We start from the raw sequence: 14,108 nt of genomic DNA on the forward strand, positions 1-14,108 counted from the left end.
ATGGTGTCCAAAATGGTGTGAGGCTACTCATTTACAACGTCCATCATTCAATTTTGTACACATCATACATGGGTGTATCTCAAAATCAGAGTGTGAATTAGTCCCCAATTTGAGACTCAAATTTTGTCTGACTCATGTTATATATATATATATAAAGCTGAGTTCGTGTCTGTGGGTGGGACGGTGTGTGGGTGTGTCTGTGGGTAACAAGCGCCGTCCATTCCACAGGCCACTCCTTTCCCTCCAGCCATCTTTATCGCTCCGCATTGCTCTGAAGGTTCATAGCTGCCTCTGATGTAAATTTGAAGACTGAACAACGCGTCTTCAATCATTAAATAATGGTACAGTTTTCAGGAAACAAAGGCGATTATCACTCAAACGTGGTGATGCATATTTTGTCTGCAGCAGTCTAATATGCACCACCCAATGAAGATGGGTTATTTCTCAAACGCAGAGGAAAGAAAATCGTGATATTTAATTTTAAAAGATTTGGTTTTCGCCCGACTTTTCAAGGATTATAAACAAACTGATGGACGTGTAATATTATCATTAAAATCGGCTTGATCGTGAAATTCCTGCGTCCGCAATTCGTCGGGAGGCCGGGGAAATTACCGAGAGATATTTATTATGTACATGTACACTTTAACGTTGTATAAAATGTACACGTACACTTTTTATACACTCAACATCACCTCTGAGTTGATGTACGTTTTAAAACTGAATAAGACACGTTTTCATTACAACAAAAATACTCATGATTAATATTTGACATCTATAAAAACTGTCTTTTTGAATGTACTGTATGCTGTTGAGATGTCCAGTGGTGTGTTCAGTTACCAATGAGTTATCTATCGCTTGCCAAGCTAGCCAATCCTTATCAACGGTTTCTAATGGAGTGTTTGCTTGAGTGCTTAAGCCACTTGGCAAGCACTTCACAAGAAACTTGGTAATTGAACACAACCCAGATTCATGACATGGTGACGATGATACACATTTATACCATCACTTCTTTCAGCCATAATCGATGAATTTGTCCCTCAGGTGGTGGGTGGGAGGTGGCAGCGGAAGGGGTGGATGGCAAGAGGGACCTGACGTTGCCCGGAAATGCCAGGAACCTCTGCTAGTGCACTATATTTACCAATAGAAAACCAACAGGTCACAAAGCAATCAGTCACACCTTCCGCAATGATGTCATAAGGAGGAGTGGAGCGACGAGATTACCTCTACTGGCTCGTTATGTCCCCGCCACTCAAGTCTCACAATATAGTAGTTGACTTTCTTACAAGGTGGTTACCCCAGCTTTCGGTTGATCTTGGCAAACTCCACTAATCCACAGTCCATCGGAAGAGCCAGTTCATGAGCATGCAGCATGAGTCTGCAGTCTTCAAATGTGTGTTCAGTCACAGGAACGTTCAGTATACTGCACACAACACACCACACATTTAACACTTCATACACCAACACACCACACATTTAACACTTCACACTAAAAGGCTCATGATTGGTCATTCACTATAACATGGCAATTTACCGACATGATGGAATGATGTGTTCACAATCGTACATCCTCATGGAAAACACCTTGATTCGTTTCATCAGGGTTCAAGTTCAATATCCTGTCCCCTTGATGTGTGTCATGAGAAGCCTCGTTGGTATTTGTTAAAGGCCGTTGCCCAATCTCAAGACACGGGATGTTATTTATATTGCCTGAAAGAATCCTGGGAAACATTCTAGAACTGTTCATCCATGCACGTTAGTTGGCATCATCTCTGACGGTTTATAATGACACCAAAATAAGTTTGCTTCAACTTCCTGTCCCAGCTTATCAGATATGGCAACTCCCCACTGGTTTAACTCACCACAAACACAATGATTAATGTTTATTATCATAGAATATTAACATTAACCCACTGGGTTAACTCATCACGATCACAATGATTCATGTTTCTTATAATAGAATGTAAATATTAACCCAGTGGTTTACCTCACCACGAACACAATGATGAATGTTTATTATAATAGAATATTAACTTTAACTCACTGGGTTAAATCATCACAATCACAATGGTTAATGTTTATCATAATAGAATACAAACATTAACCCACTGGGTTAACTCATCACTAACACAATGATTAATGTTTATTATAATAACAGACAGACAGACACACCGAGATTGCTGGATTTATAGATAGATAATAGAATATAAACATTAACCCACTGGTTTAACTCATCACGATCACAGTGTTTAACGTTTATTATAACAGAATATTGACATTAACCCACTGGTTTAACTCACCACCATCACAATGTTTAAGGTTTTTATAATAACACATTAACCTTTACGCACTGATTTAACTCACGACCATCACAATGTTTGATGTTTATTACAATATAATCTTCATTTCGATGCACAGGTTTAACGCACTACCATCACAATGTTCAAGGTTTTTATAATAACATGTTAACCTCTACCCACTGATTTAACTCACCACCATCACAATGTTTAAGGTTTTTATAATAACATGTTAACCTCTACACACTGGTTTAACGCACTACCATCACAATGTTTAAGGTTTTTATAATAACATGTTAACCTCTACCCACTGATTTAACTCACCACCATCACAATGTTTAAGGTTTTTATAATAACATGTTAACCTCTACCCACTGGTTTAACTCACCACCATCACAATGTTTAAGGTTTTTAGAATAACAAATTAACATCTACGCACTGGTTTAACTCACCACCATCACAATGTTCAAGGTTTTTTATAATAACATGTTAACCTCTACGCACTGGTTTAACTCACTTCCATCACAATGTTTAAGGTTTTTATAATAACACATTAACCTTTACGCACTGATTTAACTCACGACCATCACAATGTTTAAGGTTTTTATAATAACACATTAACCTTTACGCACTGATTTAACTCACGACCATCACAATGTTTGATGTTTATTACAATATAATCTTCATTTCGATGCACAGGTTTAACGCACTACCATCACAATGTTTAAGGTTTTTATAATAACATGTTAACCTCTACCCACTGATTTAACTCACCACCATCACAATGTTTAAGGTTTTTATAATAACATGTTAACCTCTACCCACTGGTTTAACTCACCACCATCACAATGTTTAAGGTTTTTATAATAACATGTTAACCTCTACCCACTGATTTAACTCACCACCATCACAATGTTTAAGGTTTTTATAATAACATGTTAACCTCTACCCACTGGTTTAACTCACTCCCATCACAATGTTTAAGGTTTTTATAATAACATGTTAACCTCTACCCACTGATTTAACTCACCACCATCACAATGTTTAAGGTTTTTATAATAACATGTTAACCTCTACCCACTGGTTTAACTCACCACCATCACAATGTTTAAGGTTTTTAGAATAACAAATTAACATCTACGCACTGGTTTAACTCACCACCATCACAATGTTCAAGGTTTTTTATAATAACATGTTAACCTCTACGCACTGGTTTAACTCACTTCCATCACAATGTTTGATGTTTATTACAATATAATCTTCACCTCGATGCACAGTTTACCTTAACACCATCACAATGCTTAAGGTTTTTATAATAACATGTTAACCTCGACGCACTGGTTTAACTCACTACCATCACAATGTTAAGGTTTTTATAATAACATGTTAACCTCTACCCACTGGTTTAACTCACTACCATCACAATGTTTAAGGTTTTTATAATAACATGTTAACCTCTACGCACTGGTTTAACTCACTCCCATCACAATGTTTAAGATTTTTATAATAACATGTTAACCTCTACCCACTGGTTTAACTCACTCCCATCACAATGTTTAAGGTTTTTATAATAACATGTTAACCTCTACCCACTGGTTTAACTCACTACCATCACAATGTTTAAGGTTTTTATAATAACATGTTAACCTCTACGCACTGGTTTAACTCACTACCATCACAATGTTTAAGGTTTTTATAATAACATGTTAACCTCTACCCACTGATTTAACTCACCACCATCACAATGTTTAAGGTTTTTATAATAACACATTAACCTTTACACACTGATTTAACTCACGACCATCACAATGTTTGATGTTTATTACAATATAATCTTCATTTCGATGCACAGGTTTAACGCACTACCATCACAATGTTCAAGGTTTTTATAATAACATGTTAACCTCTACCCACTGATTTAACTCACCACCATCACAATGTTTAAGGTTTTTATAATAACATGTTAACCTCTACACACTGGTTTAACGCACTACCATCACAATGTTTAAGGTTTTTATAATAACATGTTAACCTCTACCCACTGATTTAACTCACCACCATCACAATGTTTAAGGTTTTTATAATAACACATTAACCTTTACACACTGATTTAACTCACGACCATCACAATGTTTGATGTTTATTACAATATAATCTTCATTTCGATGCACAGGTTTAACGCACTACCATCACAATGTTCAAGGTTTTTATAATAACATGTTAACCTCTACCCACTGATTTAACTCACCACCATCACAATGTTTAAGGTTTTTATAATAACATGTTAACCTCTACCCACTGGTTTAACTCACCACCATCACAATGTTTAAGGTTTTTAGAATAACAAATTAACATCTACGCACTGGTTTAACTCACCACCATCACAATGTTTAAGGTTTTTATAATAACACATTAACCTTTACACACTGATTTAACTCACGACCATCACAATGTTTGATGTTTATTACAATATAATCTTCATTTCGATGCACAGGTTTAACGCACTACCATCACAATGTTCAAGGTTTTTATAATAACATGTTAACCTCTACCCACTGATTTAACTCACCACCATCACAATGTTTAAGGTTTTTATAATAACATGTTAACCTCTACACACTGGTTTAACGCACTACCATCACAATGTTTAAGGTTTTTATAATAACATGTTAACCTCTACCCACTGATTTAACTCACCACCATCACAATGTTTAAGGTTTTTATAATAACACATTAACCTTTACACACTGATTTAACTCACGACCATCACAATGTTTGATGTTTATTACAATATAATCTTCATTTCGATGCACAGGTTTAACGCACTACCATCACAATGTTCAAGGTTTTTATAATAACATGTTAACCTCTACCCACTGATTTAACTCACCACCATCACAATGTTTAAGGTTTTTATAATAACATGTTAACCTCTACCCACTGGTTTAACTCACCACCATCACAATGTTTAAGGTTTTTAGAATAACAAATTAACATCTACGCACTGGTTTAACTCACCACCATCACAATGTTCAAGGTTTTTTATAATAACATGTTAACCTCTACGCACTGGTTTAACTCACTTCCATCACAATGTTTAAGGTTTTTATAATAACACATTAACCTTTACGCACTGGTTTAACTCACGACCATCACAATGTTTAAGGTTTTTATAATAACACATTAACCTTTACGCACTGATTTAACTCACGACCATCACAATGTTTGATGTTTATTACAATATAATCTTCATTTCGATGCACAGGTTTAACGCACTACCATCACAATGTTTAAGGTTTTTATAATAACATGTTAACCTCTACCCACTGATTTAACTCACCACCATCACAATGTTTAAGGTTTTTATAATAACATGTTAACCTCTACCCACTGGTTTAACTCACCACCATCACAATGTTTAAGGTTTTTATAATAACATGTTAACCTCTACCCACTGATTTAACTCACCACCATCACAATGTTTAAGGTTTTTATAATAACATGTTAACCTCTACCCACTGGTTTAACTCACTCCCATCACAATGTTTAAGGTTTTTATAATAACATGTTAACCTCTACCCACTGATTTAACTCACCACCATCACAATGTTTAAGGTTTTTATAATAACATGTTAACCTCTACCCACTGGTTTAACTCACCACCATCACAATGTTTAAGGTTTTTAGAATAACAAATTAACATCTACGCACTGGTTTAACTCACCACCATCACAATGTTCAAGGTTTTTATAATAACATGTTAACCTCTACGCACTGGTTTAACTCACTTCCATCACAATGTTTGATGTTTATTACAATATAATCTTCACCTCGATGCACTGGTTTACCTTAACACCATCACAATGCTTAAGGTTTTTATAATAACATGTTAACCTCTACGCACTGGTTTAACTCACTACCATCACAATGTTTAAGGTTTTTATAATAACATGTTAACCTCTACCCACTGGTTTAACTCACTACCATCACAATGTTTAAGGTTTTTATAATAACATGTTAACCTCTACGCACTGGTTTAACTCACTCCCATCACAATGTTTAAGATTTTTATAATAACATGTTAACCTCTACCCACTGGTTTAACTCACTCCCATCACAATGTTTAAGGTTTTTATAATAACATGTTAACCTCTACCCACTGGTTTAACTCACTACCATCACAATGTTTAAGGTTTTTATAATAACATGTTAACCTCTACGCACTGGTTTAACTCACTACCATCACAATGTTTAAGGTTTTTATAATAACATGTTAACCTCTACACACTGGTTTAACTCACTACCATCACAATGTTTAAGGTTTTTATAATAACATGTTAACCTCTACGCACTGGTTTAACTCACTACCATCACAATGTTTAAGGTTTTTATAATAACATGTTAACCTCTACCCACTGGTTTAACTCACTACCGTCACAATGTTTAAGGTTTTTATAATAACATGTTAACCTCTACCCACTGGTTTAACTCACTACCATCACAATGTTTAAGGTTTTTATAATAACATGTTAACCTCTACGCACTGGTTTAACTCACTCCCATCACAATATTTAAGGTTTTTATAATAACATGTTAACCTCTACACACTGGTTTAACTCACTACCATCACAATGTTAAGGTTTTTATAATAACATGCTAAACTCTACGCACTGGTTTAACTCACTCCCATCACAATGTTAAGGTTTTTATAATAACATGTTAAACTCTACGCACTGGTTTAACTCACTCCCATCACAATGTTTAAGGTTTTTATAATAACATGTTAAACTCTACGCACTGGTTTAACTCACTCCCATCACAATGTTTAAGGTTTTTATAATAACATGTTAACCTCTACACACTGGTTTAACTCACTCCCATCACAATGTTAAGGTTTTTATAATAACATGTTAACCTCTACCCACTGGTTTAACTCACTCCCATCACAATGTTTAAGGTTTTTATAATAACATGTTAACCTCTACACACTGGTTTAACTCACTACCATCACAATGTTAAGGTTTTTATAATAACATGTTAAACTCTACGCACTGGTTTAACTCACTCCCATCACAATGTTAAGGTTTTTATAATAACATGTTAAACTCTACGCACTGGTTTAACTCACTCCCATCACAATGTTTAAGGTTTTTATAATAACATGTTAAACTCTACGCACTGGTTTAACTCACTCCCATCACAATGTTTAAGGTTTTTATAATAACATGTTAACCTCTACACACTGGTTTAACTCACTCCCATCACAATGTTAAGGTTTTTATAATAACATGTTAAACTCTACGCACTGGTTTAACTCACTACCATCACAATGTGAAGGTTTTTTAGAATAACAAATTAACCTCTACACACTGGTTTAACTCGCTACCATCACAATGTTTAAGGTTTTTATAATAACATGTTAACCTCTACCCACTGGTTTAACTCACTCCCGTCACAATGTTTAAGGTTTTTATAATAACATGTTAACCTCGACCCACTGGTTTAACTCATTCCGATCACAATGTTTGATGTTTATTACAATATAATCTTCACCTCGATGCACAGTTCAACTTAAGGCGCTGTCACACCTTGACGATTTCGCCAGCGTATGCCGACTTGTGAAAAATTTGTCTAAAACGCTGGCACATGTAAAATACGTCATGGGTAAGTTTTGATAACATTAAGAGCACGCTGAAAAACACTGCCATATGTCGTAGTACGCTGGCTTTCATCGTTGTACTTTGTGGTTGTCCTCAAATTTTCCATGCTTGAAATTTTACGACGTATGCCGGCGTATGACTCACACGTTCCGCAACGCTGGCCATAAGTTGTAGGCACATTATGCGATCGTTGACACACGTCGACACACGTTACTTGTAAGTTACTCATAAGTCGAAACACGTCGAGGTAATGATTAGCGTACCCGAAACTTATTTATAACCTATGAGTAACGTGTTGTAGGCACGTCACACGATCGTTGACACATGTCAAGGCAAGTTATGCGATCGTTGACACACGTCGAGGCACGTTGCTTGGAAGTTACTCATAAGTCGAAACACGTCGAGGTAATGCTTAGCGTACCCAAAACTTATTTCTAACCTATGAGTAACGTGCTTTGAACCTATGTGTAACGTACCTCCAACGCATATTGACGTATGTAGATGTATTTGATTGACGTCTTCCGTATGACCACAGAACTTACTGAACATGTTTCTAATTTACAGCTACCGTATAATGGCGTATTGGCAGCGTTTAAAAAAAATATAAAAAACAACAATAACTTCTGATATTTCGTCACGTGCCGTTACGTCACGTCCGATTGCCTCTTCAGTTTGCTCACGTCTTATTCTTAGTTCCTCCTCTGTGAATATTTTCTGTTTGAGGATATTGTCACGTCGACGTCGAAACTTAAAAGCAAATGTCCGAATATCTATCTATAATTCCAGCAATCTCTGTGTGTCTGTCTGTCTGTCTGTCTGTCTGTCTGTCTGTCTGCGACCGCTGTTTCTCGACGACCACCGGTCCGATCTCATTGAAACTTGCCAAGAATATTGCCGGGGACCCGCGGATGTGCCTTTTCGAGGATTGATATCGATCGGACGAGCCGTTCCCAAGTTATGGCCACTTATCTGTCGACCAATGACAGGACACGTTGCTATGACATCACGAATGACGTCACAATTAATATTTATTTATTTATTTATTTAAAAAAATTTGCACGATTGACGGTCCGATCTGATTGAAACTTGCCAGGAATATTGCTGGGGACCCCTGGATGTGCCTTTTCAAGGTTTGATATTAATCGGATAAGCAGTTCCCAAGTTACGGCCATTTATCTGTCGACCAATGACAAGACACGGTGCTATGACATCACGAATGACGTCACAATTAATGTTTATTTATGTATTTATTATTGTATTTTTTTTGCACGATTGACGGTCCGATCTGATTGAAACTTGCCAGGAATATTGCTTGGGACCTGCAGATGTGCCTTTTTGAGGTTTGATATTAATCGGACGAGCGGTTTCCAAGTTACGGCCATTTATCTTTCGACCAATATCTGCGAGAGAGGGGGGACGGGAGAGGGGGAGATGAGAGTGGGGGCGAGAGAGAGGGGCGGGAGAGGAGGGGGAGAGAGGAAGGGCGAGACTAGGGGGAGAGAGATGGGGGTGAGAGTGGGGATGAGAGAGAGAGCGAGAGAGGGGGACAGGAGAGGGGGTGTGACAAGGGGGTGTGAGAGAGGGCATGGGAGTGGGGGCGAGAGAGAGGGGCGAGGGAGAAGGGCGAGAGAGGAGGGGGAGAGATGAGGGGGAGAGAGGAGGGGTGAGACTAAGGGTGAGAGAGAGGTGGAGAGAGAGGGGAGAGAGAGGAAGAATAGAGGAGGGGTGAGACTAGGGGTGAGAGGGGGGAAGAGACAGGGGGAGAGAGGGGGAGAGAGAGAGGGGGAAGAGAGAGGGGGGAAGAGAGGGGGGAAAGAGGGAGGTAAGAGAGAGGGGCGTCACAATTCAAGAGAGGGGGAGAGAGGAGGTGTGAGAGAGGGGGAGGGAGAGGGGGGAAAGAGAGGGGGTGAGAGAGGGGAGGGAGAGAGGGGGGAAAGAGGGGGTGAGAGAGAGAGGGCGTCACAATTCAAGAGAGGGGGAGAGAGGAGGGGGCGAGAGAGGGGGTGAGATTGGGGGCGAGAGAGAGGGGCGAGAGAGGAGGGGCGAGACTAGGGGGAAGCGAGGGGGGCGAGAGAGAGGGGGCGTCGCAATTCTTCTTCATTTGATATGACGTCATAATTGACGCTGGAGACCTGAATATGTTCCCAGGTGTTTCCCAAGTTATGGCCATTTATGATATGGTTGGTCCGATCTAATTGAAATAATGCACCAATCCAGTCATCGTTTACGCACCTACGGGCCCGCCCATACGGGCCCGTACTAGTATTTTAAAATTCGTGATAGACTAAAAAAAAAAAAAACAAAAAAAAACAACAACTTCAGATATTTCGTCACGTGCCTTCACGGAGCCAAGGAGAAAAAAAGAAAATGTGCCTTGACGGAGAAAATAAGTTTTGGGTATGCTAAACATTACCTCGACGTGTTTCGACTTATGAGTAACTTACAAGGAACTTGTGTCGACGTGTGTCAACGATCGCATAACGTGCCTACAACTTATTCCCAGCGTAGCGGAACGTGTGCGTCATACGGCGAGTACGTCGTAAAATTTTCAGCATCCTTGAAATTTCACGATGTACTAGACGTACCACGAAATATGACAGTGGACTTCATCGATTTTCAGTGTGCTCTTAACGTACACACAACTTACCCATACCGTATTCGACGTGTGCCTGCGTTTGACACATTTTTCGTAGGTCGGCATATGCTGGCTAAATCGTCAAGGTGTGACTGCGTGGTTGACACTTCCAATTCTCAGGCGGTTATGATTTAAATCGGCGTGCAGCAGGTTTTTAATAGGCTATGCCACAAGTTCGTCAGCAATACGTGCAGCGCGCTATCCCCAAGTTAAACTATCGTTGGGCATAAGTTGTGAATGCCGACAACAGGCTAAGCATTCGTTGGTATAAGTTATCTATAAGACAACGAAACGTTCTGTGCCCGTTACTAATATGTTATGCATACGACCAACACGTCATGAATACGACCAAAACTTAAAAAAAAAAACATCAAAATTTCAGCGTACGCCAACGTTTTACATACATTTTTATACGTTGCCATTGCTGGCTAAATCGTCAAGGTGTGACAGCGCCTTTACCACCATCACAATGCTTAAGTTTTTTATAATAACATGTTAACATCTACACACTAGTTTAACTCACTACCATCACACTGTTTGATGTTTATTACAATATAATCTTCACCTCGATGCAGAGTTTAACTCACCACCATCACAATGCTTAAGGTTTTTATAATAACATGTTAACCTCTACGCACTGCTTTAACTCACTACCATCACAATGTTTGATGTCTATTACAATATAATCTTCACCTCAATGCACAATTCAACTCACCACCATCACAATGCTTAAGGTTTTTATAATAACATGTTAACCTGTACGCACTGGTTTAACTCACTTCCATCACAATACCTAAGGTTTATTGAAATATAATCTTCACCTTTATGCACTGGTTTAACTCACCATCACAATGTTTAAGGTTTATTATAATATAATCTTAACTCATCAAAAAACTACAAAAACAAACACAAAAACACACAAAAACTACAAATATATATATATATATATATATATATATATATATATACACAAAAATAAACAAACAAAAAAAACTACAAAAAAATAAAAAGTACAACATTACAAAAAAAAATACAAAACAAACACAATGAACTACAAAAAAACAAACAAAAAAACAAACAAACAGAAAATAAACAAAAACAAACACAAAAACAAAACCCCCCAAAAAATACAAAAACCCACACACAAAAAAATCTACAAACACAAAAAACACACAAAAACGACAAAAACAAACATAACTACAAAGGCACTTGGTAAGGCGCATGCATACCTGCGCCCTGTAATGCCTGATCCATGAGAACATATCGGGCCCAATACATTTTTGAAATATCATGCTATATATGGTTTTTGAGCCCCATCTCTCAATGGTGAAGAATCACTTAAAAATTGAAGTAGTCAAATCCGGATCTTCACCAAAATCGAATCAATTTGTCATGGTCACACTCCCAACATGTCCACCAAGTTTCGGAAAAATATGTCCACAACTTTTTGAGATATCATGCTATATATATATATATATATACATACATATATATATATATATATATACATACATACATACATACATATAAATATATATATATATATATATATATCGGTTTAGCCCGATCTCTAAATGGTGAAGAATCACTTTTAAAATTGTAGTAGTTGGATCCGGATCTGGATCTACATCAAAATCGAATCAGTTCGTCCTTGTCACACACCCAACCTGTCCACAAAATTTCATCCGAATCAGTCCACAACTTTTTGAGATATCCTGCACACAGACAAGCAAACAAACAGACATAAAGGGGTGAAAACATAACCTCCTTCACCTTCGGTGGCAGAGGCCAAAACACAAAAACAAACAGACAAAAAAAACCTGACAAAAACAAACACAAAAAAACTACAAAAAATAAAATCAACTACAAAAATCTATATTATAAAATTACCCCTGTGTGGGAGTGACGGTCATCTCTATAATATCACAAGTTCTCAATGTTCAGTTATGACCGAAGACTACTGTGCAGCTCGAACTGCACAGTTTGGTTAAAGATGACTCGGCATTTTGGCGCGCGCGCACGAAATTATATTTTGAAAATAAATGCCGACGTTGACATTTTGGGTTTTGAAACTTTTGCACCTTCGGCGGAAAATGTATAAATATACAAGGTCAGCTGCTATGCAATGACACCATTCACTAACTTTTCCCATGCCCAGTACAGAATATATAGCCTCCTGAAGGTAGGGCAGTTTTTGCAAACTTTGAAGTTACATGACGCGAAAACGAAAGCGAAATTCAAAAATCCGTCCCAACCAAATTTATATATTGTCCCATACATTCAAATGCCACAATCAAATTCAAGATCGCTTGAGAAATGTAGGGGATAGATTTTGAAAATCGTCATTTTCGCATTTTTGCCAACTTTGAAGTCACATGACACGAAAACGAATATCGAAAATCCGGCCCAACCAAATCTAGATATTGTCCCATAGATATGCTACAATCAAATTCAAGATCGCTTGAGAAATGGCGGAGGAGATAGAATTTGAAAATCGTCATTTTCGCAACTACAAAGGCCTTGTGACCTTGACCTTGACCTTCGGTGACCTTGAAAGTCATACCATCGTGTACGTCTCATCGACCTCTATCAGGATCACTAATGACCAGATCTCCCGCTTCAACTTCATTGTGAACGGACGGACGGATGGATCGAAGGACATCGACACCCATATTATTAGGTCATGCTCGAAGAGATGACCTAAAAAGTAGCCTGTGTCTGTTGGGTCGCCAAAATAGGTGACCCTTATTGTCAGTAATTGTCTGTTTGTTTGGATGTTGGTTTGGATGTTTGTTCATTTGTCATCAACATAATTGGTCGTAAACGTGGGTATATTTGACCAAACTCAGGTGGTAGGTACATCTTATGACCTAGTGCTTTGGAAATCGTGACCGAAAATGGAAATTGTGACCAAATTGCAACAACCGAAAAACCTTCAAAATCGGTACCGTTCATGCGAAATCAATTCCGAAAGCCATTATCCCACGTAGGGTTATGAAATTTGGCACGAATGATTTACAAGTGATTCTCTATCAAATATATTCCAGTTTTTGTGATATATGGAATACTTTACCCACAGCGCCCCCTACAATTAGGGTATCCGCGAAAATTGGCGAAAATTGAAGGCCCCCTCGCGACCAGGTGAGTACATCGATACGAATGAAACTTTGCAGGTTCATAGTACTCAATGAGTACTACAACTTTGCCTCAGGACATATTGACCGATTCCGCTTAGGTCAGGGGTCAAAAGTCAATTAGTGCAAAAATCGATAATCTGCGAGAGACGGAGGTGCCTTCGTGCCAAATGCTACTCCTCCTAGGGTTATGGTCGGATGGTCATGAAAATTCACACTAATCGTCTGGAATACATTGTGCACAAACGATCGAGCCGGATTTTCGATTTAGATCTCAGTTCACCCACAGCATACCCTCGAACTTTGGGGATTTCCGACTTCAAACCGCATTTTCGGTACTCTTCATTCAAATGGATACCGAGTAATTATCAGTAGATGGAACTGG

The 14,108-nt window shown here is 38.0% G+C and overlaps 1 protein-coding gene across 1 annotated transcript in view; it reads right to left on the reverse strand.

The window, feature by feature from the left end:
- LOC147012462 (lysophosphatidylcholine acyltransferase 2-like) overlaps nucleotides 1–14,108 on the reverse strand; it is a 64,535-nt gene that overhangs the window by 23,168 nt on the left and 27,259 nt on the right. Inside the window, exon 10 of the mRNA XM_085856724.1 lies at nucleotides 1,222–1,420. Coding sequence (XP_085712850.1) covers nucleotides 1,291–1,420 — 130 coding nt within the window. The 3' untranslated portion in view covers nucleotides 1,222–1,290. The remainder of the gene's footprint in view (nucleotides 1–1,221; nucleotides 1,421–14,108) is intronic.

Source organism: Eptatretus burgeri, chromosome 15 (assembly GCF_056783735.1).
Source record: "Eptatretus burgeri isolate ZD-2024b chromosome 15, Ebu_testis_v1, whole genome shotgun sequence".
In the NCBI taxonomy this organism is placed as follows: domain Eukaryota; kingdom Metazoa; phylum Chordata; class Myxini; order Myxiniformes; family Myxinidae; genus Eptatretus; species Eptatretus burgeri.